Source organism: Pollicipes pollicipes, unplaced genomic scaffold, assembly GCF_011947565.3.
Source record: "Pollicipes pollicipes isolate AB1234 unplaced genomic scaffold, Ppol_2.1 Scaffold_5724;HRSCAF=6776_pilon_pilon_pilon, whole genome shotgun sequence".
Lineage (NCBI taxonomy): Eukaryota > Metazoa > Arthropoda > Thecostraca > Pollicipedomorpha > Pollicipedidae > Pollicipes > Pollicipes pollicipes.
In genome coordinates, this window is record NW_023596746.1 from 50,663,481 (window position 1) to 50,685,750 (window position 22,270).

The 22,270-nt window shown below is 55.4% G+C and overlaps 1 protein-coding gene across 1 annotated transcript in view; it reads right to left on the reverse strand.

The window, feature by feature from the left end:
- LOC119103160 (phorbol ester/diacylglycerol-binding protein unc-13) overlaps positions 1–22,270 on the reverse strand; it is a 39,238-nt gene that overhangs the window by 6,260 nt on the left and 10,708 nt on the right. Inside the window, exons 5-9 of the mRNA XM_037226610.1 lie at positions 9,964–10,087; positions 9,101–9,244; positions 4,876–5,158; positions 3,890–3,966; positions 623–731 (exon numbers count right to left, since the gene is read on the reverse strand). Of these exons, the coding sequence (XP_037082505.1) occupies positions 623–731; positions 3,890–3,966; positions 4,876–5,158; positions 9,101–9,244; positions 9,964–10,087 (737 nt within the window). The remainder of the gene's footprint in view (positions 1–622; positions 732–3,889; positions 3,967–4,875; positions 5,159–9,100; positions 9,245–9,963; positions 10,088–22,270) is intronic.

A 22,270-nucleotide genomic window follows, 5' to 3' on the forward strand; every position in this document is an offset into this window, starting at 1 on the left:
TTCAAACGGAACGACCGCTTTTCGAACTAACAACTTCAAACGCTTATCATTGCAGAAGTGTGGGCAAGACTGGGGGCGTTTGGACCGTCCACCAACCGCTCAGCTCGCCGAGTTGTACGACCTGCAACAGACGTCTTACCGCCATTTCATGCATGCAAATGACCTACTACGCCTCAAATTCGTTCAGTGTCACCGTTGAAGTCTACAAACAACACAAGTGTCTTGGTGCAAGGGCGAGCGTTGACATTTCGGCAGCATCTGCGTGTGAGACACAAAAACATCCGCACACTGAGTGGTTGTGTAAGCCAAGCAAGCGGCGCGGGGCACAAACACAACACTCGCGTACGATAGTACACACTCTCGCGGTCCAGATGTGACGAAAGACGGAGCTCTAACTGCATGCCCACCGAGAGTCAGGGGGTCTCGGAAAGATAGCGGGGGTGCGCATCACCTGCGGTCTGAATCGGTGCTTCAGCGCTCGAAGTCAGGACGCCTCTGAGAGGGAGCAGGAACATCCGAACTCACAGAGCGCATGCGCCACCAATCCGCCTGGAGGGTGGCTCACCTGATGGTCGGAAACTGAGCGGCCGGGTCGGCCCTGTACGGGTCATGGCAATAGTACCTCTGGCGTTCGGCCGGCCACCCGTCCGCGAAGACGTCGCCCTCCGCCGGCTGCTCCTCGTACAGGGTCGTCTGGCGCTCCAGACTGTGGCGCCGGCCTGTCTCCGAGACTGCGGCCCCGACACCAGTCAGGCCACGGCACACGGATCGGGTCACGACACACGGATCGGGTCACGACACACGGGTCAGGTCACGGAAGATGAGGCAGGTCATGGCACACGGATCAGGTCACGGCACACGGGTCAAGTCACGGCGCACGGATCGGGTCACGACACACGGATCGGGTCACGACACACGGGTCAAGTCACGGCACACGGGTCAAGTCACGGCTCACGGATCGAGTTATGGCGCGCGGGTCAGGTCACGGAATACGGATAAGGTCACGGCACATGGATCAGGTTACGAACCACGGGTCAGGTCACGGCGTACGGGTCAGGTCAAGGCACAATGGTCGGGTCAAGTCGCACAGCAAACCACGTAAGCACCGATGAACAGTTTACCATTTGTGTGTTGCTGTCTCGCAATGTGTCACTGTTTGTCAAGCACTTTTTTATTATAGCTGTGATAGCCATGGGCACAGGAGGCCAGGTGTAATAGCACGGATAAATGCAGTCATCCAATGTAAGAGATATCGCGGATCTGCAGCTCACATCGCGTATTAAGTGATTGAGTTATTATTGTCGCCTTCGCTAGCGAAGTGATCGTTGGCGCAACACTTCATTCAATTTCTTAATAAACTATGACAAGCTGTTTGGTGTAGGGCAAAGTATTTTGTTCAGTCAAATCCCTTTACACACGGACCGAACGTCTCAGCTTCTTGAGTGTCAGTAATCAAGTCACCGAGCAATAGTACCACTTGGAAAGGTCTGCTCTCGGAAAGGTGAAAAATGACTGCTGTGCTGCGCTGTGCGGTTTTACACCGTATGTGGCGACTTCATTTGTGTGGTAGTTATCAGTATGAGTGTCTTGATCTACTTGGTATATGATGAGCAAACTTGATATGCATCAGTTTGTTGCCACAAAAGTCTAAGTGCATGGTGGCGTTAGATAAAATTGAACGTGTACTTCCCCTGCACCGTTGAAACCAGGCGAGGTGACAGCGGCTCGCGCAGCCGAGGCAGCCGAATGACGGATATTCGGCCAGCCAATTACGTCCCGCTGGGTCACATGGCGGGTAAAAACGCCGCCGACAGGACTACCAGTCACCGCGCCCACCCGATAAAGCGTTTACCGCGTACTTGATAAAGCGTTTCGCGGTAGCGCGACGGCGGCGGCGGCGGCGCCGAGATCCGGGCCAGCCACCCCCTCCCGCGCCACCCGTGACGTCAACCCATGACGTCACTCACCGGGACAGGGGCAGCCCACACGGCCCGGCGCCAGGCGGCTAACTCCCCCGCCCAGGCGTGCACACAGACGGGTTCACTCCCCCGCAGACCAACTGGACGGGATGAAAGGTGTCGGCCTATTTCTGGTCCGCGCAAAGACTGGATCGGTGCCACTGGCTGCTGTTGCGTATTCGAGAATAGATATCAGTGCCGGCGGAAAGGTTTGGGAGTAATTACTGCGCTCTCGGCGTCACGAGCTGTTGAGAGCGAACTGAGAGCAAACTGTCTGATGTTCGGACGTTAGTCTGATTGCAGCGGCGTTTCGTCGTGCCTTGTTCACGCGCTCGATTGGGTATTAAATTGGTCGCTCTGAGTTGGTTCTGGTTCCGAACAATGCGACGTAGCCTCCACAGCCTTTAACCAGTCGAAGACAACTTAATACCCTATTTTTTGCTATTGAAAGCTGCATATACCTTATAAAGTCACCGACCTGTAGCAGGTTACGTGTAGGCCATAGCTGCCAGCGAAGGTAACCCTGAAGTCTTATAACTATGGAATGGCTTCCTACACAACGATGCAGTTAAAATAAGGATTGCGACCAATTTCATTGACCTTGTATCATCCGGTATAAATGTCAATCCAAGGTCACTACTAAGCAACTTTCTTACCGGAAAACTTACTCTGTTGGGTCGCTTTTGTCATGTCAAACCCCTCAATTACATGGACATCAACAGCTTTTATCATTTTGACCTCACAAGGTTCAAGGGAGGCCACTGACCTGAAGTGACCTCACTCTACCTTTTGCTTCAACGAGCATGTCGTCAATGGTACCTCTTGGTGGTTGGAGATTCAAATATAAAAGTAATCTCCATGGGTTTGGAAATTTCGGCCTTCGAAAGGTCAAAAAACGTCACTGACCTTAAATGAACACAAGTAAACTTTACATAATAAAGGTGTCTAGGTTGCATCTGGTTGGATGGGGCGGTCGTAGTGCACTTTGGACTGCGATCTACCGTCATCCATGTCACTGGATCTTTGCGACGCGCTCAGTTACTGAGGGTGTACATGATGTCGCCTGCCTCTCACCTTGGTAGAAGGGGCGGGCACCGCGAGAAGTCGAACCCCGTGCCTCTGGTTTCCGAGACGCACAGCAGACGCCAATTTTGGGTGTGGCTTTATTTGACCGGAATGTATGGGGCTAGGAGTGTGATACAAGTGAGTTTACAAAGAGCTCTACCTGCCCGCGGATTTGGTGTCTCTGGCTCTCCCCCTTATCGAGGCCCCAGGGTGGACCGTGACCTCTGACCCGAACGCATTACATTCAACTGGCAACCCGGGCACGCGAAAGGTCTAAGATTAAAGGATTTTACGCGTTTTCCTCCAGAAACGAAATGCATTATGATGTATGATGTATGATGCACTTGCTCTGTGAAGAAGTGAAAGCACAGTGGAGTTCAGTGTCGCAACGTTTACAGTTTTGCAAAACTTGTCAAACAAAATGGGTACTTATTCAAGATTAATCGTCCAATACTAGAGTAAACCACTTAAACCTACCAAGGGCATATTACGTATTGGACATACCCGCCAGAGTGTTATGGCAACACATGCTAGTTATTTTAGGGACAAAATATCGTATGTTACACGTTAGATGCTTTAGAATAGCTGTTTGTGTTTGGATGTTAAAGGTGGACACAGTCACGTCCGCTGATCGTGTAGAAGTCATGTGATAGCATCACCATACATTTGTGAGCGTCACTCCATGGGGACAAAACGATCTGCAGAACAAAGCCTACCACCGCTGCACCTCTTCAACGTTATTCTGCCTGTCTTTGTAACCCGTCCAGTTTGAGAAAAAAACGTGCATTTCCTTTAGCTGATGGGCGCGTGCTACACATAACATGCAAACCCCGTGCGGTGCCGCTCTCAGCGTAGGGATGACTCACCGTTCCGCGTGAGCCGCTGCGGCTGAGATGCGGAGCTGGCTGCGTGCCGCGGCCGCTGTCCGTGCTGGCCCTGTTGGCTGTGGACGGCGGGAGGGCCTGCGTGAGGGCCACCGCCCGATCGACCAGGCACGGAAACAGGGGCTCGATCGCGCCTGCACAGCGGCCACGGGAGGGCACCAGCACCGGCGCCTATACCTGGCACGGCCATTTCACCGGATGACACCTGACACTGCCATTCGGTCAATTGATATCTGGCACAGCTATCCGATCGGCAGACAACTGGAGCAGCACACGCTCAGCCGATAGCTGACGCAGCCAGCCGGATGGATGATGTCTGACACAGCCATCAACTGACATGAAACACAGGAATCTGATTAACTCATGCCTGGAACAAAACGCACGATAGACCTATACAGACTGATAGGCCGATAGAACTGACGCAGCCGTCCGATTGATCGACATCTGACACAGCCAACAGTCATCCGATCGTTCGACACCCGGCGCTGCACCTGACTGGGCGACGCCTGACACAATCGCCCGGTCTGTCGACACTGACACATTCACCCCACTAGTCAACAGCTGATAACAGTTGAGGCGAGACGGCTTGGGTAAAGCGAGTGTGTGTAGTCTCAAGACGCAGGTCGCCGGCAACCTTCAGGGTCGCGCACACAAAACCATTCTTGGGGTTTGTGTGGACAATCGGGCGACACCTTCGCCGGGTAGCCATGAGGTCAACTCATAACTGACGGCCACGGCGTGCCTCGGTGAGACAGGGCGTCGGGATAATTTAGGATAAAACTGTGCGAGAGGAAAGTTGGGCAGATAGCTGGGCACGCTGCTTTTCGGGTCAAGTTACCGCGACACCACCATTCTGGCTACCGCCCTTTTACCGTGACGTTGAACAGAACAGAATCACCGGACTAGCAGTGCATTGGCCTGTATTTTTGTAGCGGAATAATTGAGAACGTGCCTTCAACTGCACCTACCTGGAGACAGTTCGACCGGGCGGCCGGCTATTGTAGTAGAGCTCGTCCTCGGGCCAGGCGGAGCTGGGCGACATCTCTGGGTGAGCCGGGTAACCTCCGCTTCCGTAACCGGGCGACAGCTGGTGCTGGCCAGGGTAGCCGGGCGACAGCTGGTGATGTGGGTAGCCCTGACCGCCGGCCAGGCTGTTTGCCGCTCCCAGGTACTGCGATGCCGACGAGTTGGGGTTCTGGCCGATGGGGTAGCCGATGTCGCTGGTGTAGTCGCTGTCTTCGGATACCCCAGCTGCGATGAGATGACGTGCTCAGGCTGACAGCGGGCGGCCGATGTCGCGACAGTGACAGTCATGCTTCAACACACATGCGAATCAACGATCCTGGAATTGCCTTTGCCAGCTTTTTACTGGAGCATCTGCTTCCACTTTATGGTATGGCAATTCCATGAACCGTTGCGGAAAAAACAATTTCATTTGGGATCACTGAACTGAACTCTTTCTTATTCATTCATGTGTTCTGGAGCGGTCAACTTCCCAGCATGGTAGTTCACCGAATTCTGGTCTCTCTGAGCAAAGTTTAGCTGCAGGAGGTGCGAGAACCCGCCCACCCGACCCGGCATAAAACCCGTGGTCTGCCCTAGGCTTGCTTTTTCAAAGCTGCCTTCCAGTCAAAGCTGGCATTTGTCGTGATTAATAATACAAAAATCAATGATGCAGAAATGGAGTCCAAAATACTATAACAGTGACACCAGTGGGTATGCCACTCGAAGTCCGGCGACACAGAACAGCTGGCAGCACCGCAAGCGGCGCCAGGCTCCGGTCACGTGACCGCGTGTGTGGCGCCCGCGTGTCCGTGCCGCCCGTCACCGGACAGCCCGGTGCGCCGTCCCCGTGTGCCGTGCCTGCCGGTTGCATTGTCGCTGACGTCACCCCCATACCGGCGTGCGAACGCGCCGGGTAATGATGAGGCCGGCAGGCCGGCGCCGACCCGGCGGCCCATCTAATTTTAGCGGCGGTGAGCCCGTCACGACAGGGCGCAGTTGGGCGGCGGGGGCCGTCCGACCCGCCGACCCGGCCAGGTCAGGCGGGTCAGCTAGTGGGCGTCTAGCGGACCAGGCAGGGCAGCTTAGCCCGTGTCATGTCAGGTCAGGTCGAGGTGGTCATAGCCGAATGAACTGGGTTAGTGTCAGGTCCGGTGGCGTGGCTCAGTAGGGCCTGTATCATGTTGGGCGGTTTGGGACGACTGGCTGACCCAGGTCAGCGTCAGGTCAGGTCAGGCGTTGGGCCAAGTTAACGCTAGGTCTGGTCAGGCAGGTCGGGAAAGCTTGTTGGCATCAGCCAGATTATGCCAGGCCAGGTTTACTATGACCTGCTGGTTGATGTCCGTGCCCGGGTGGAATGGGGACGCAGGCGGACAGGCCGAGGTCAAACTGATCCGGAAGAGGTACGCCCGCTGACTGGCAATTCAGAGTATAGCTCTCCCGCCAAACGCGCGAACGTATCATACAGTGCGTATCAAAAGTGATCGATTTGTTAGAATTTTCTGGTTTTGCGCTGTCAACTCTTAGAGGGCGTGGGCGTGTGGGTGGGCGCGTGTGGCGTGTGCGCTACTGTAATGGGCGTGTAACGATATTAACGTTTCGTATGGATTCAGGGGAAAGCTTCTGACAATGAGACAGTGATTTATTAAACGTCACACCAAGTTCGTTCAATTAGTTTGGTGCGAAGCGGAGCAATTTAGTCCGCGCGCGATATAGAAATAAATGACAGTTCAAATATGACTGATTTGTGGAAGGATTGGCTACATGAGCAGCTACGCATTCGTCAATTTTCTCAGCAAGAGCAGGGCATAAAACCAGCAATCGTATTCTGAAAATTTCAAACAAAATTGTCAATCGAACAAACGCTGCTAAAACCTGATTTGGATGGTTATTAAGGGATACAAAATGAGCAATAATAAAGTGTTCCAAGTTAACTCTGATGAAGGAAAAAGGGCAAGAGCTATTTTATAAGAAACCACCAGTGCTCCCCACAGCCAATTTTTTTTTAGACCACAGGCGTAACAAAATGTTGTGCTCAAAAACATAACCACGTTCGCTGCAAACACTCAGCGAAGGACCGCCTTCCAATGTGTCTAGTGCGCGTTCAGCGACCTAACAAACGCAGCCTGTCAGCCGCTTCAAGACCGTCGACACCGTTCTACCCTTTTATATAACCGTTATACAACCAATCTCTCTGACTAAGCCCCACCTGCTCAAACGTGTCCATACGAACACCGGCATCAGTCCAGTGTTCCCCGAGAGGCGCGAGTGCTGAGCGACTCTCAGCGCGCACGTTTGTGGAACGTGCGTCCCAACTGAGCAATGAATAGTGTCTCACAGAGAGGCGCGCGCAGCAGTATCCAATACCAATCAAGATCGGCGCTGCGCCCGCCTTGCACCAATAGCTCCCACAGCGCTTGGGAGCGTACCGAAATTAGGAGCAGGCCGATCGCAATAAGTGTGAGAGCCTTCTTCTGCCCGCTGGCTATCCCCAGGAAGTCCGTACGAACTATATATGAGCGCTGAGCTTTCAGATTACGGTATTGCCCGCGCGCCTCCAGCTTGGCTTTGAGTTGCCATCAAATAAATCACGCTGCACCTGACATTTGCGTAGGTGCAGCACTGACAGCGCGCGTGGAGAAGGCTTGCAGAGTTGAAGTGGGTTATCAAAATATACCCTGTGGTGGGCAATGTATTGGTGACATGTTTTCACAAGCCTTCATCCTTCAAGAGCACATCCGCTTGCTGGAGCAGCGCTCTGATTCGCGATTGGGTGCCAGTTCCAAGTAGGACATGAGCCTAGTATGGGCCGTGAAGAGACGGTAAGGCGCACTGCTTCGTGTGGTGTCAGTCTACCGGCGAGTTATTTACAGCGGCAGGTCATCAGCACACTGTTCACCGCAGCGCTGGTGAGGAAGCGCGGAGCACACCGTCTACCGCAGTACTGGTGAGGAAGCGCGGAGCACACCGCCCACCGCAGTACTGGTGAGGAAGCGCGGAGCACACCGTCCACCGCAGTACTGATGAGGAAGCGCGGAGCACACCGCCCACCGCAGTACTGGTGAGGAAGAGCGGAGCGCACTGTCCACCGCAGTACTGGTGAGGAAGCGCGGAGCACACCGCCCACCGCAGTACTGGTGAGGAAGCGCGGAGCACACCGCCCACCGCAGTACTGGTGAGGAAGAGCGGACCACACCGTCCACCGCAGTACTGGTGAGGAAGCGCGGTTGCTGTCCTTCGCTGTCAGACGGAGCCGTCACGATCGGGGGCCGTTATGTAACTGCACTTCTGGGCATGGGGCCCGAACGGTCTGCATATGGATGCGTGTGCTGGTCGGAGTGGGCGGCAAACATCATAGCAACGGAAGTTGAATGGGTCGGGTATTTTAGTCCCAGCTTAGGAGCCTTGGATGAGATTTGTGAATGGAATTGCAGAGGTGCTCTGCGGAATTATAAATGCTGCCAAACAGGTGACTTGCCGCACCCGACAGTAGCAGCAACGATGCCCAGCGGCAGCGATTCGTTTCGTGGAATTCCTTGACTTAAGCGCCGATGTCAGCGTACATTTATGAAACAGCCAACGGCAGGCACGCTCTCACCTCCGACAGCGACCAGGTCCTTCAACGGTTTTATGTGCTACACATGTATCATGTCAGCAAGATATGTGCAGACATTTTCAGAAAGCGGACGGCTCATGCAGAAGAGAGAAATAGAAAAGAAGAGAAAAAGAGGGGCAGGGGGAGGGATGCGGCAGCAGACGAGTCGAGTAACATCCAACAGCCTGTTCAGCTCGAACCGGGGAGTTTAAAGCCATGAGCAGACCAGCGTGGGGGCTGGGTGATACTGCAATTCAACACCTGCACCTGGCGCTCAGGTGGACACTGCGGGACATAGTTCGCACGGTGGCAATACTCGCCGCTGTGCCGGTGGATTTGCCTGATGCGTGCAGTTACTTTGACCAGAGTCGTGCGCCGGTCGGCAGCTCGGGACGCGGGGTGCAATGTGGAAAAGAGCGACACTGCCGACGCTGCGCGGACGGTGGCGGCACGTACGGGGGCGAGCGGAAGGCCGTGGACACCGACCAACAAAACAGATAGACAGGCAGACAGACGGACGGACGGACAGGCACACACAGAGGAAGAGAACGACTAAAAGTGTAAGCCCTAACTGTGTGTGTCGTGGTTGGGCGTACATGTCTGCTGCAGCTGGAGGTGCCGGCCGCCGCCGGCCCCACCCGTGCCGCCGCCGTAACCCGGCGGCACCGTTTCCGAAGCCATCACCGAGTTGAGCACCTCCAGCTTTCGCTGCAGCTCGCCCGCATCGCAGTCCATCATGTCTGGAACGGACCAGGACAGCGGTCGTTAGCCCGCTGAAGAGCTCTCACAAACGACGGCAGAGCTCGGCGACTGCCTCGAGCCGATACGGCTGCAACAGACCGATAGAACTGGCAAGGCTCCAAAATGGCCGACATGATTATAACGTCCGCGGCCGACTGACAACAAACGCAGCGGCGCCCGACTGACAAGGGTAACAAAGTCTGAGATGACTGACGCAGATGACACTGGGCTGACCGATTGACGTGAGTAACAGAGCCTAAGGTGATTAACAAAGATGACACTGGGGTGGCCGACTGACATGAGTTACAGAGCCTGAGGTGATTGACACAGATGACACTGGGGTGGCCGACTGTCAAGGGGAACAGAGCCTGAGACGATTGACACAGATGACACTGGGGTGACCGACTGTTAAATGTAACAGAGCCTGAGACGATTGACACAGATGACACTGGGGTGACCGACTGTCAAATACAACAGAGCCTGAGACGATTGACACAGATGACACTGGAGTGACCGATTGGCATGACAGACAGAGCGGCTACTGACCGGCGTGCCTCACTCAGACGTCACAGGCTGAGAGTCAGCCGCAACTGATCAGCAAGCGTGATACAGCGAGAGCAATTGGCTCGGTATCGGGGTCGTGCGGCGGGCTGTGCTCGACCGAGCTCCGCTGCCGGCCGGGGAAGGACACGGTGGGACCGAGCGTCGACTCACTCACCGAATGGCACCTCGAAGCGGCAGTCCAGCAGCGCCTGGTCTCCGGTGGGCCCCCGCGTGCCAACTACCTCGCCGTTGTTCATCACTAGCTCGGCGTCCAGTGGGAACCACTGTCCCAGCCCCTCCTGCCGACCGAGCGCCAAAGGTCAGCAGCGCGCCGCGCCACCAATCAAAAGGTCATATCGGCAGCGAGAGCGGACGCCCGGGCGTCGGCATCGCCTCCGCAGATGGATACGTCCGCAGTTTTTGTGCACTGCCGCCGGGGCTCCGAACGACTGGTTATCGGGAGGACGCGATCGGAGACATTTGAGAAGTGTGGTGCGCCACCAGGGGCTATTGATCTGTTGGCACGGCTTATGTACGGCCCTAGTTGTAGGATGGAGGCAGTAGACCCACAGATACGTTCCATACAAACTTTCCCTCGTCAATGGAGAGGCTTGTGTGATGGAGGGTGATAGAAAGCCTCTGGATTTTCTTCCCCCTTTTTGACTGAACTTTATTGTACAGAATGCAAACTATGAACCCAGGCTGCAATTGCATGCTGTTATTCTATGCGGCTTCATGTGTGCTGTATGGTGCATACTGGTTTCTTGAAAATGGTAAGCTTTTCAAACTTTTGCATTTTCACGTGCATGAACGGCAAGCATGCTCAACATATATATAAACACATACCGAAAAACATTAGAAACCGATACGCCTTGCTGCATTTCATCATTTATATGAAGTAAAATATTTCGTTGTCTCCATCAGCGATGCTTTAACTTAACCTCGGCCGGAGGTCTAAGACAACCGTCCCCGGCCGAGGGAAGTTGACTTTTCCCTGGGATCTCCAGCTTTCAGACGTTGCACAAGACAAACAAACGTACCTCTGCAAAGATCTTGTTAAAGCATGAAGAATGCATACCAATTTTTGTTTTACTTTGAGTCAAATTTGAGGCCACCAGAGGTCACGAAATGGAAATAACGGTTGTTCTGGAAAATGCGGTCGATATATATATATATATATATATATATATATATATATATATATATATATATATATTTACATATATATTAATTCGTCAAGACGGATATTGAACCATAAAACAAAGAAATTCAGAGTCCACCTCGACCATGCGAGTGAGGTTAGGTCATGTCACCGTTCAAATTTAGTCTACCAGCAGCCTGCAAGAACAGCACCTTTCTGTTTTTCTCACATTGTGCTTCTGATTAAATTCATTTTGTTAAGTGCAGCTATGGGAAAAACATCCCAGATACAGAAATGCTTTCTTAAGTTTAACTAGAGGTCAACTGAGGTCAACTATGGCCAAAGTCATGAGCTATCCAAGTGCAAAAATTGAAGTACCAACCGGGTTTCAATGACCGATGCAATGATTTTATGTGGTCAACAATAGTGTGTAGTGCGTCTACAGGTACTCAAGATCGCATAGCTCTTGCATAGCTCTATATAGAACACAGTTTTTTCGACGCTTGACAATTGATTTGTACAAACCGGTGACAGACACGTTGGTACTTGAAATTATGCGTTGTCAAATTCATAAACACAATACACGCGTTGCACTCGTTCATTTAACCTCTTCCCCACTGACGACGGCGGTTATTGACCGCATATGACTTCATATGACCTTGAATGTCTGCACGTGACTTCATTGTGCATCAGAATGATATCGTACCATGTTTTCAGTGGAATATTCTAATTCTGTGTCCCGAGTTACTTCATTTAGCTGCCTATTTTCAGCTCAGCATGTAATTTGCAGAAGAAACCCATAGAGTTAGGTCAAGATATAGGCCAATTACATGTGCTTTGTAGTCATATGATGGTTGTGCATGTCAGTAAGTACCTGTTTCCTGATATGCAAACATCAAAACTACACAAAAATGGGTGCAAATTTGAACAAAACACAAGCTTATAGCAAAAGTTGACCTCACCCTAAGTTACTCGACCTGCATGTTTTGAAAACTCTGAAATAACCAAACTGTAGGCATTCTCACGCTCTATTGCTATGCGAGTTAAGGCAATGGCAAATAACGCACACAAAATGTATGCGTGGTGAAAGCTTTTTGAAAGTTGACTTCTTTGACCTGGCTTAGGCCACTGACCTTGGTAGATAAAGCTTCCAATTTGCAAAAAGGCTAGATTCAGCAAAAACGGTAAATTTGGTGCTGCTGCGCGAGCTAGGTTTTGAGCTGTGATCGAAAACCGTTTCTGGAAAGTCAAGTTCCCCGGCCAGCGCGGGAAGCTGACCACGCCACTTTGTGTTTTAAATCGGTCATCGGAAGCAGGAGCGCAAGGACCTTGAATGCTGTCGGTGAATGATTTGCTCAAAGAAACGCACATCACCTTGAAGGCTAGTACTGTCCTACTGGACCAACAAAGGTCGCAAACGCTCCTGAGTGCGCGTTTCAGTTGTCCATGGTGACGCAGCAATGCCGGGTTAGCCGGCAAGGGACCAGAACATAAATAGGGCCAGTGCCACCGAGTTGCGAACGTGTCTGCAAACACCGCAGGCGCCTGCTCGCTCCGCATGCTTGACGTACATGATGCATCACTGAGCCCGGAATGCAGGCAAAGTGCTAATCGTGCGTTCGTAGGATGCATCTATCACTCCTGTCACAGTGACCTCAACCACAGCCACCACTGACGTCATTTATGGAGCCATTAGTCCTAGCAAACTATGGAATAATTGGACCTACCAAACACAAATTTCTCGTTGACCTGTCTCTGATGGCACCTGCATTACTACCAAACCTCCGCCAAATCATTACGGCATAAAGACAAACTCCCTGCCAAAAGAAATATGCCACACGAAGACGGAACTCTATAACCTTCTACACCTTTAACAAAGGATGTCTTTGTGATGCACCAAAACCCTCTAAATATAATAAAAGTGCGTTGGGTCGCTTTCCTCACGATTCTTTCCTATTGGGCAATCCCGCATTCCTAAAGCCGCACTGCAATCATTGAATACCGAACTGTCCCACCCCAATGCTCAAAGGGCGGTTCCAAAACGCATGGCTCTGAGATTTATCTACGCCTGCGGGCACGGCATCAAAGCACGCCGCTGGGGATTGGCTGGACATCTGCGCTCGCCGCGCGACGCCAACCAGTGGCTGCAGCACCTGTCTAGGCCATGTATGAGCTGTCTGCGCCAAACCTTTGTCAGGCTGTTTTGAACGAGAATTGAAGACTTCTTGGCAGCTGACCATCCCCAGAGATGGAGTCACCGCCGCAGCGCATACTAAGAGCAGCCAGCCGGGTCGGCATGCCAGCTGCCTTCCCTCCAGCCCGGACCGCTGGGCTCACCTGCGAAGCTCGCATCACGCGCTCTGCTGGCCCGGTCTCGGGCGGGCGGACGGCGGCCGCTGCCGACGGCCACTGACGGCCCGGAGCGACCTTAGGGCGGACCGGGGCGCAGAGGTGGCCGATCGGAGCCGGCGCCGGCCGCGCCGCGCCGACCGAGCCCCTCCCCCCTCTCCACCCTTCCGCAGCGCGCACTCCTCGGCCCCGCGTCCCACTCGCACGCCGCGTCGGTCGGCCGCCCGCCCCCCCCCCCCCTCCCCCGTTCCGTTCCGCTCCCCCGAGGCGGGGCGGAGGAGGATGGCCTCGGCGCCGCCGCCGGCCGGTCGCGGTGAGCCGCCGGCCTCCGGCGGTCCTCCTCTCCGGGTCGGTTAGGCCGGCAGTGGTGGTCGCACCAATTGTTCATTATCCGCCGACGGTGGCGGCGGCCGTCTGGCCAGCTGATCGGGCCTATCGATGGGGCGAATCGACCGGCTGGGGTCGGCCTCTCGCTCTCCGACCGCTTTCCCCCACTCTGCCACTCCCTGCTCGGTATCAGCAGAGCTCTGTCTCCATTGCTCTCCCCCGCGGTCTCTCGTAGGCTCAGCCTGCTTTATCAGTTATCCTCTTCCCTCTCTCCCACACTGCTCGCCACCGCGGTCTCCCGTAGGCTCAGCCTGCTTTATCAGTTATCCTCCTCCCTCTCTCCCACACTGCTCTCCCCCGCGGTCTCTCGTAGGCTCAGCCTGCTTTATCAGTTATCCTCCTCCCTCTCTCCCACACTGCTCGCCACCGCGGTCTCTCGTAGGCTCAGCCTGCTTTATCAGTTATCCTCCTCCCTCTCTCCCACACTGCTCGCCACCGCGGTCTCTCGTAGGCTCAGCCTGCTTTATCAGTTATCCTCCTCCCTCTCTCACACACTGCTCGCCACCGCGGTCTCTCGTAGGCTCAGCCTGCTTTATCAGTTATCCTCCTCCCTCTCTCACACACTGCTCGCCCCCGCGGTCTCTCGTAGGCTCAGCCTGCTTTATCAGTTATCCTCCTCCCTCTCTCCCACACTGCTCGCCACCGCGGTCTCTCGTAGGCTCAGCCTGCTTTATCAGTTATCCTCCTCCCTCTCTCCCACACTGCTCGCCACCGCGGTCTCTCGTAGGCTCAGCCTGCTTTATCAGTTATCCTCCTCCCTCTCTCACCACACTGCTCGCCACCGCGGTCTCTCGTAGGCTCAGCCTGCTTTATCAGTTATCCTCCTCCCTCTCTCCCACACTGCTCGCCACCGCGGTCTCTCGTAGGCTCAGCCTGCTTTATCAGTTATCCTCCTCCCTCTCTCACACACCTGCTCGCCACCCGCGGTCTCTCGTAGGCTCAGCCTGCTTTATCAGTTATCCTCCCTCCCTCTTCCACACAACTGCTCTCCACCGCGGTCTCTCGTAGGCTCAGCCTGCTTTTATCAGTTATCCTCCTCCCTCTCTCCCACACTGCTCGCCACCGCGGTCTCTCGTAGGCTCAGCCTGCTTTATCAGTTTATCCTCCTCCTCTCTCCCACACTGCTCGCCACCGCGGTCTCTCGTAGGCTCAGCCTGCTTTATCAGTTATCCTCCTCCCTCTCTCCCACACTGCTCGCCACCGCGGTCTCTCGTAGGCTCAGCCTGCTTTATCAGTTATCCTCCTCCCTCTCTCCCACACTGCTCGCCACCGCGGTCTCTCGTAGGCTCAGCCTGCTTTATCAGTTATCCTCCTCCCTCTCTCCCACACTGCTCGCCACCGCGGTCTCTCGTAGGCTCAGCCTGCTTTATCAGTTATCCTCCTCCCTCTCTCCCCACAGCTGCTCGCCACCGCGGTCTCTCGTAGGCCTCAGCCTGCTTTATCAGTTATCCTCCTCCCATCTCTCCCACAGCTGCTCTCCCCCGCGGTCTCTCGTAGGCTCAGCCTGCTTTATCAGTTATCCTCCTCCCTCTCTCCCACACTGCTCGCCACCGCGGTCTCTCGTAGGCTCAGCCTGCTTTATCAGTTATCCTCCTCCCTCTCTCCCACACTGCTCGCCCCCGCGGTCTCTCGTAGGCTCAGCCTGCTTTATCAGTTATCCTCCTCCCTCTCTCCCACACTGCTCGCCACCGCGGTCTCTCGTAGGCTCAGCCTGCTTTATCAGTTATCCTCCTCCCTCTCTCCCACACTGCTCGCCACCGCGGTCTCTCGTAGGCCTCAGCCTGCTTTATCAGTTATCCTCCTCCCTCTCTCCCACACTGCTCGCCACCGCGGTCTCTCGTAGGCTCAGCCTGCTTTATCAGGTTATCCTCCTCCCTCTCTCCCACACTGCTCGCCACCGCGGTCTCCCGTAGGCTCAGCCTGCTTTATCAGCTATCCTCCTCCCTCTCTCCCACACTGCTCGCCACCGCGGTCTCTCGTAGGCTCAGCCTGCTTTATCAGTTATCCTCCTCCCTCTCTCCCACACTGCTCTCCACCGCGGTCTCTCGTAGGCTCAGCCTGCTTTATCAGTTATCCTCCTCCCTCTCTCCCACACTGCTCGCCACCGCGGTCTCCCGTAGGCTCAGCCTGCTTTATCAGCTATCCTCCTCCCTCTCTCCCACACTGCTCTCCCCCGCGGTCTCTCGTAGGCTCAGCCTGCTTTATCAGTTATCCTCCTCCCTCTCTCCCACACTGCTCTCCACCGCGGTCTCTCGTAGGCTCAGCCTGCTTTATCAGTTATCCTCCTCCCTCTCTCCCACACTGCTCTCCCCCGGTTCTCCGTAGGCTCAGCCTGCTTTATCAGTATCCTCCTCCCTCTCTCCCACGCTGCTCGCCACCGCGGTCTCTCGTAGGCTCAGCCTGCTTTATCAGTTATCCTCCTCCCTCTCTCCCACTGCTCTCCACCGCGGTCTCTCGTAGGCTCAGCCTGCTTTATCAGTTATCCTCCTCCCCTCTCCCACTGCTCGCCACCGCGGTCTCTCGTAGGCTCAGCCTGCTTTATCAGTATCCTCCTCCCTCTCTCCCACACTGCTCTCCCCGCCCCGCGGTCTCTCGTAGGCTCAGCTGCTTTATCAGTTATCCTCCTCCCTCTCTCCCACCTGCTCGCCACCGCGGTCTCCGTAGGCTCAGCCTGCTTTATCAGTTATCCTCCTCCTCTCTCCCACACTGCTCGCCACCGCGGTCTCTCGTAGGCTCAGCCTGCTTTATCAGTTATCCTCCTCCCCTCTCCCACACTGCTCGCCACCGCGGTCTCTCGTAGGCTCAGCCTGCTTTATATCAGTTATCCTCCTCCCTCTCTCCACACTGCTCTCCCCGCGGTCTCTCGTAGGCTCAGCCTGCTTTATCAGTTATCCTCCTCCCTCTCTCCCCCTGCTCGCCACCGCGGTCTCTCGTAGGCTCAGCCTGCTTTATCAGTTATCCTCCTCCCTCTCTCCCCACGCTGCTCGCTCCACCGCGGTCTCTCGTAGGCTCAGCCTGCTTTATCAGTTATCCTCCTCCCTCTCTCCCACACTGCTCGCCACCGCGGTCTCTCGAGGCTCAGCCTGCTTATCAGTTATCCTCCTCCCTCTCTCCCACTGCTCTCCCCCGCGGTCTCTCCCGTAGGCTCAGCCTGCTTTATCATTATCCTCCTCCTCTCTCCACACTGCTCGCCACCGCGTCTCTCGTCGGCTCACCTGCTTTTATCAGTTATCCTCCTCCCTCTCTCTCCACGCTGCTCGCCACCGCTATCCCCGTGACAACGCGTCACTATCGCCGTTGGCTGACCCCGTTTGTGTGCCGATGTATGGCGACCGGCCACCCCACGACCTCCCATCGGTGGCCCAATTCCAGAATGAGACAACCAGCTGTGAGACCGAGGCTGCGCCCACTCAGACCCGGTCGGGGCAGCTGTTCGGCACTGTGCTCTAAGAGCAGGCGCTGATCGCCCGCTGGCGACAGCTTCTGTTCCGGGGCTCACGAAAGTCTCGTTGCTGGTCGAAGTGGGAAGTCTTGTTCAGATTCACAGATGGGGCAACTTCGTGCAATTGGCGTGCGTGTTTCATGATTTATTTAAACATCTATCATCATGTTCGCGACCCTGCAGGTGTTTTTTCCTATCGTTGGCTTCACATTTGCGCACTCGTAAACACACCAGTTTGTCACCTCTCTAAGATAGCGCTCATGCACACACTGGCTAGGCCCCTTTGTGATAACGCAAGCTGTCGTCCAGTCCTGCCAACGGCCGCCGGCGTCACTCGGCAGTGGCGGGTCTCTCCGCGGCAGACCAACAGAGCACTGCAGCTGCGGCTACCGTGCGCAGCTGTCTGCCCCTCGGCCCACACAGGGCCGGTCGGCGGGCGGCGACGGCGGCGGAGAGGGTCGCTGGCGCCCGCCCAGCCCCCCCCCTCCCCCCGCTCCCCTCCCACCCTCTCCATCCGACGAGAGAGCACCGACGTGGGCGTCAGAGGAGGAGCGGTGGTGCGGTTATGGTGGACAGTGTACCGCTCGGGGCCCGACGGTCTGACGTGTGGGACTCGGCGCACGCACTGAAACATGTCTAAACGTCACAGTGCACGCTGGTGTAATGATTGATGGCGCGGCGTGATGACCGGAACCGCAGCACAGGCGGCATACTCTGATGGCAGGCGCTGCTCATGTCGCTGGTAATGGCGGTGTGATGGTCGGAAGCGCAGCACAGGCGACATACTCTGATGGCAGGTGCTGCTCATGTCGCTGGTAATGGCGGTGTGATGGTCGGAAGCGCAGCACAGGCGACATACTCTGATGGCAGGTGCTGCTCATGTCGCTGGTAATGGCGGTGGACGGTCGGAAGCGCAGCACAGTCAGCATACTCTGATGGCAGGTGCTGCTCATGTAGCTGGTAATGGCGGTGTGATGGTCGGAAGCGCAGCACAGTCAGCGTACTCTGATGGCAGGTGCTGCTCATGTCGCTGGTAATGGCGGTGTGATGGCCGGAAGCGCAGCACAGTCAGCGTACTCTGATGGCAGGTGCTGCTCATGTCGTTGGTAATGAGTCGGAAAAAGTCGGAGCTGTGGTAATGTTCATTTTTAGAAATCTGACCTACAACTCAGCGAGGGCGGCTCCGGGCAGTTCAGCAGTTCTGCCTACATATAAGTTTGGGCTAAGATCTTGACCTCGCGCCCCAGCGGCACAATCCAGGTCAAAAACAGGGTTTGGGACGATGACGTGACCACTTCAGCCCAGTCCTCTCAGCTTGCTGGAAGCTGACCATTAAGACGGACCACATTATCCCCGTTTCTGAAACTTAAAATGCCTGCCACACACTTGCCAACGCCTGTTGACAGGCATAACAGAAAAATCAGTCAGCACGAAGAAAGGTTATGCGGGTTTACACATATTCGAAGTCATAGCTCTACCACATAATCTAACTTTTAATGCCATTCGGAATTGTCTACGGCATTTATCACGTTCATTAGACTCTGCTCTCTTCTGTGTTTCCAGCGTTTGAAGTCGACCTTTTCGGGATCCGGTCCCTGTTAGGCAGAGATAGTTGTGGTCCTAGTCCGAGGGCACCGATGTTTCCCGAACACCAAACACTGCGCTCACGGAGCCAGATTTACGTTAAGGGTCGCGGAACCTTTTACGTGTCGTAAAGGCGGTGATGCCGACGCCAGTGGTTAACATTTCCCCGCGTTGAAAAGGAAATATGGACACCATTCGCGTAATTTGAACCCACGTAGTGTCGTGGCCGTAAACGAGCTCACAGTGCTGGCATTTTACTTTGGAACGCGACATATACCCTGGTCATTGAAGCGGCTGGTGCCAGTTTTTCAACTTTCTCCATGCAAGCCTTTAAGAGGGAACAAGTTTGAGTGACCTGGTGCAGTATAAATAAGATCAGTTATTAAAAACACAGGACGAAGGAGCCCTACGATAAAAAGCAGAATGCGGACAAATTTGACTCAGTGTTTTCGGATTCCTGAAAGCAGCCCCAGCCTAGCGATGGTCCAGTTTAGGTCCCATTCACTCAGCGCCGACCCACCCTGAAGAGACTTGCAATTGGGCGATTTGTCACCGCCCCTTTGCCAACGGTGCAGACCATGCGCACAACACCTGCGGCTGATCACTGTTCACAGCTGGAGGGCAGCGTCGGCGCTCAAACTTCACCGCCGTTGAAATGTGCAGCCAACTCGGCATACACAGTACACCGTGTGGCAGTTGCTCCACCAGGATACATCGCAGCGTATTTGATCCGTGTTCGAGTAACTTTTAGGGCCGCTTCCAACGCTGTATCCACTTGTAATAGCCAGGTATCCACTTGATTGTTTGGCTGGCCAGGCCTTCCTGAGAACGTACCCGGAACCTAGCCAACTGGACAGACACGGTGAGATCCTTGGACCGGAGTGGAAATCTCTTGACACTTGAAAAGAGACGTGCGTCACTACAGTGATTCCTCCTGTCACCACAATGACACAGCAGGCTTCTCTGATGCCGCGGCGACCCCCTCCCCCTGCCCTCCCTCTCAGGCTTTGCAGTGATGGCTTCCAACATGGTGTTGATGTTCCTCTGACGCAGCAGTGACATAGTCTCTGACGCTGCCTTGTCGTTTCTGACACACCAACGTCAGGTGACATCCCTGACACTACAGCGTCGTCCCTGACACACCAATGTCAGCTGACATCCATGACACTACAGCGTCGTCTCTGAAACACCAGCGTCAGCTGACATCCCTGACACTACAGCGTCATCCCTGACACTGCACACTAACGTCAGGTGACACTAACACACACTACACACTAACGTCAGCTGGCACTCTGACACCACAGCGTCGTCTCCAACACACTAACGTCAGGTGACATCCCTGGCACCACAGCATCGTCTTTGACACACCAACGTCAGCTGGCATCCTGACACCACAGCGTCGTCTCTGACACACTAACGCCAGCTGACACCCCTGACACTACAGCGTCGTCCCGACACACCAACGTCAGCTGACACCCCTGACACTGCCGCGGTGGCTTCTGGTGCACAGCACCAGTGTCGTCTTCAGGGCCGCGATGGCGACGTTGGCGGCCGGCCCCTCGGCCCGAGCGTTCACAATCGGCCGCTTCCGTGAGCGAATGCTGGGGTCGATCGCGCTGTGGGCAGCCGGCGTTAATCCCGGCGGCCGGCCCGGCCCTGGACAGCACGTGAGCGTCCCCACCCCCCTGCCCTCCCAGCGGGTCCAGAACGGTAACGAGCTGACTGCATTGCAGAGCCACTGTTCAGCAGGGCCGAGTCTTTGACCGAGCTCACTGACCGTGAGCTGTGGCTTTATTGTGAAAAGTGTGTCATTGACACGTCCGCCGCTGGCGTGCCTGAATGCAAATACTGAAGAACGCCACTGCCATGCCCGTCCTCGCTGAAGTGCTAATTAGGAGGCGTTATCCCATGGAGCTGCTTGCCGTTGTAATATCTGGACCTCCGTGCAAAAGGTAGCCATTAGTTAACGACGCCTTCATAAGAGCAAACGCCCATAACATCCAAATGCCGGATGCTCGGTTTCAAACGGACTACATAGCATGGGGCTTTTTGGCAATAGCAATTTTGTCTTTTCATCAAATGTATTTACATACAGGATACTCCTATATGTTTCAGGGACGCCAGTCAAAGTGTGCTTCAGGCAATAGTCTTACTGAGAGCAAGCGCAGGTGTTCGGAACTGGGAGCACTTTCCGTAACAACTTGTTGCGGTGCATCAACGAGTTGATTGGGGTGAGCAGGTCTCTATTTCCCGTGCGTTCAGTCGCAAGATTCTTCCAAGTCGTCTCCCAAAGCGGAGTTGATCGGTCAGTGCCAGCAAAGTACCCTACACTCTGCCTGTTGTCAGCTACTGTGAAGCACGTCATGGGGTTCCCGACTATCAGCCACGATTTGAGGTTCACCAGACTACGCATGTCCGCTGCTAGCGTGCTCTACGACCGGCGACTCGTTGCCTGGTGCACTGCATCGCCACCATCTACGCATCGCGCAAGCAACACCGGCTGCTAACGCAGCATTGACGTCTGATACCTGCATGCGTTGAAAGCCGAGTAAGGTGCGGAAGTCCCGCTTGTTAGGGGGTTTAGTGCCTTGCTAACAGGGTGCCAGACCCTGCGTTACTGGTACGGTGATCTAGAACCGGTCTAACCAGTCCACAGTTGACTGGGGCGATGTGTGTTCAGGAAGTGACCCTCTCGGTGCATTTGCACTATGCTAGGCTGTAAGGTCCCAATCTCAGCTGCTAAGACGACTGTCTACCCGGAGCGAACAACAGTAGCATGTTGCCGACCTCCATACCTGATATCATTCCAAACCAGACCCCTCTACCTCTAGCAAACGCTGTCTACACCGGACGGGGCGTACGCACGGTACCTTGTTACCCCGGCGACTGCTCCTAACGAGGCGTCTACTGGGGGCGTGACGTGTCACCGGCCCTCACTGCCGCCGCTGGAAATGAACCGGGCCGGTTACCCGCGCGACGGCTCCGCCTCCTCTCGACCCGAGCGCGGCCCGACACACTGAGATGGTGACCGTGACTGGCGCGCGGGAACAGGCGCGAGCAGTGCGCTCGGGCTCGACCGCCACTGTGGGGACCGGCGGTAGGCGGAGGCGCGCCGGGTCCGCAGCCTCCGCTGCGGTCCAGCCACCCACGCCGCCGGCCGGGCCGAGCCAGGTCGCAGATGCACCGAATAGCGCCGCGCGCAGCAATGAGGCCCGGGGGACGTTGCGGCCTCATTAATCCCGCGGACGCCGTCCCGCTCAGAGGGCAGTTCAGGACACGGGCCTGGCGCGGCCAGGCAGCATGGTCTGCACAAGCCCACGGACGCCGTCCCGCTCAGAGGGCAGTTCAGGACACGGGCCTGGCGCGGCCAGGCAGCATGGTCTGCACAAAACCACGGACGCCGTCCCGCTCAGAGGGCAGTTCAGGACACGGGCCTAGCGCGGCCAGGCAGCATGGTCTGCACAAACCCACGGACGCCGTCCCGCTCAGAGGGCAGTTCAGGACACGGGCCTAGCGCGGCCAGGCAGCATGGTCTGCACAAGCCCACGGACGCCGTCCCGCTCAGAGGGCAGTTCAGGA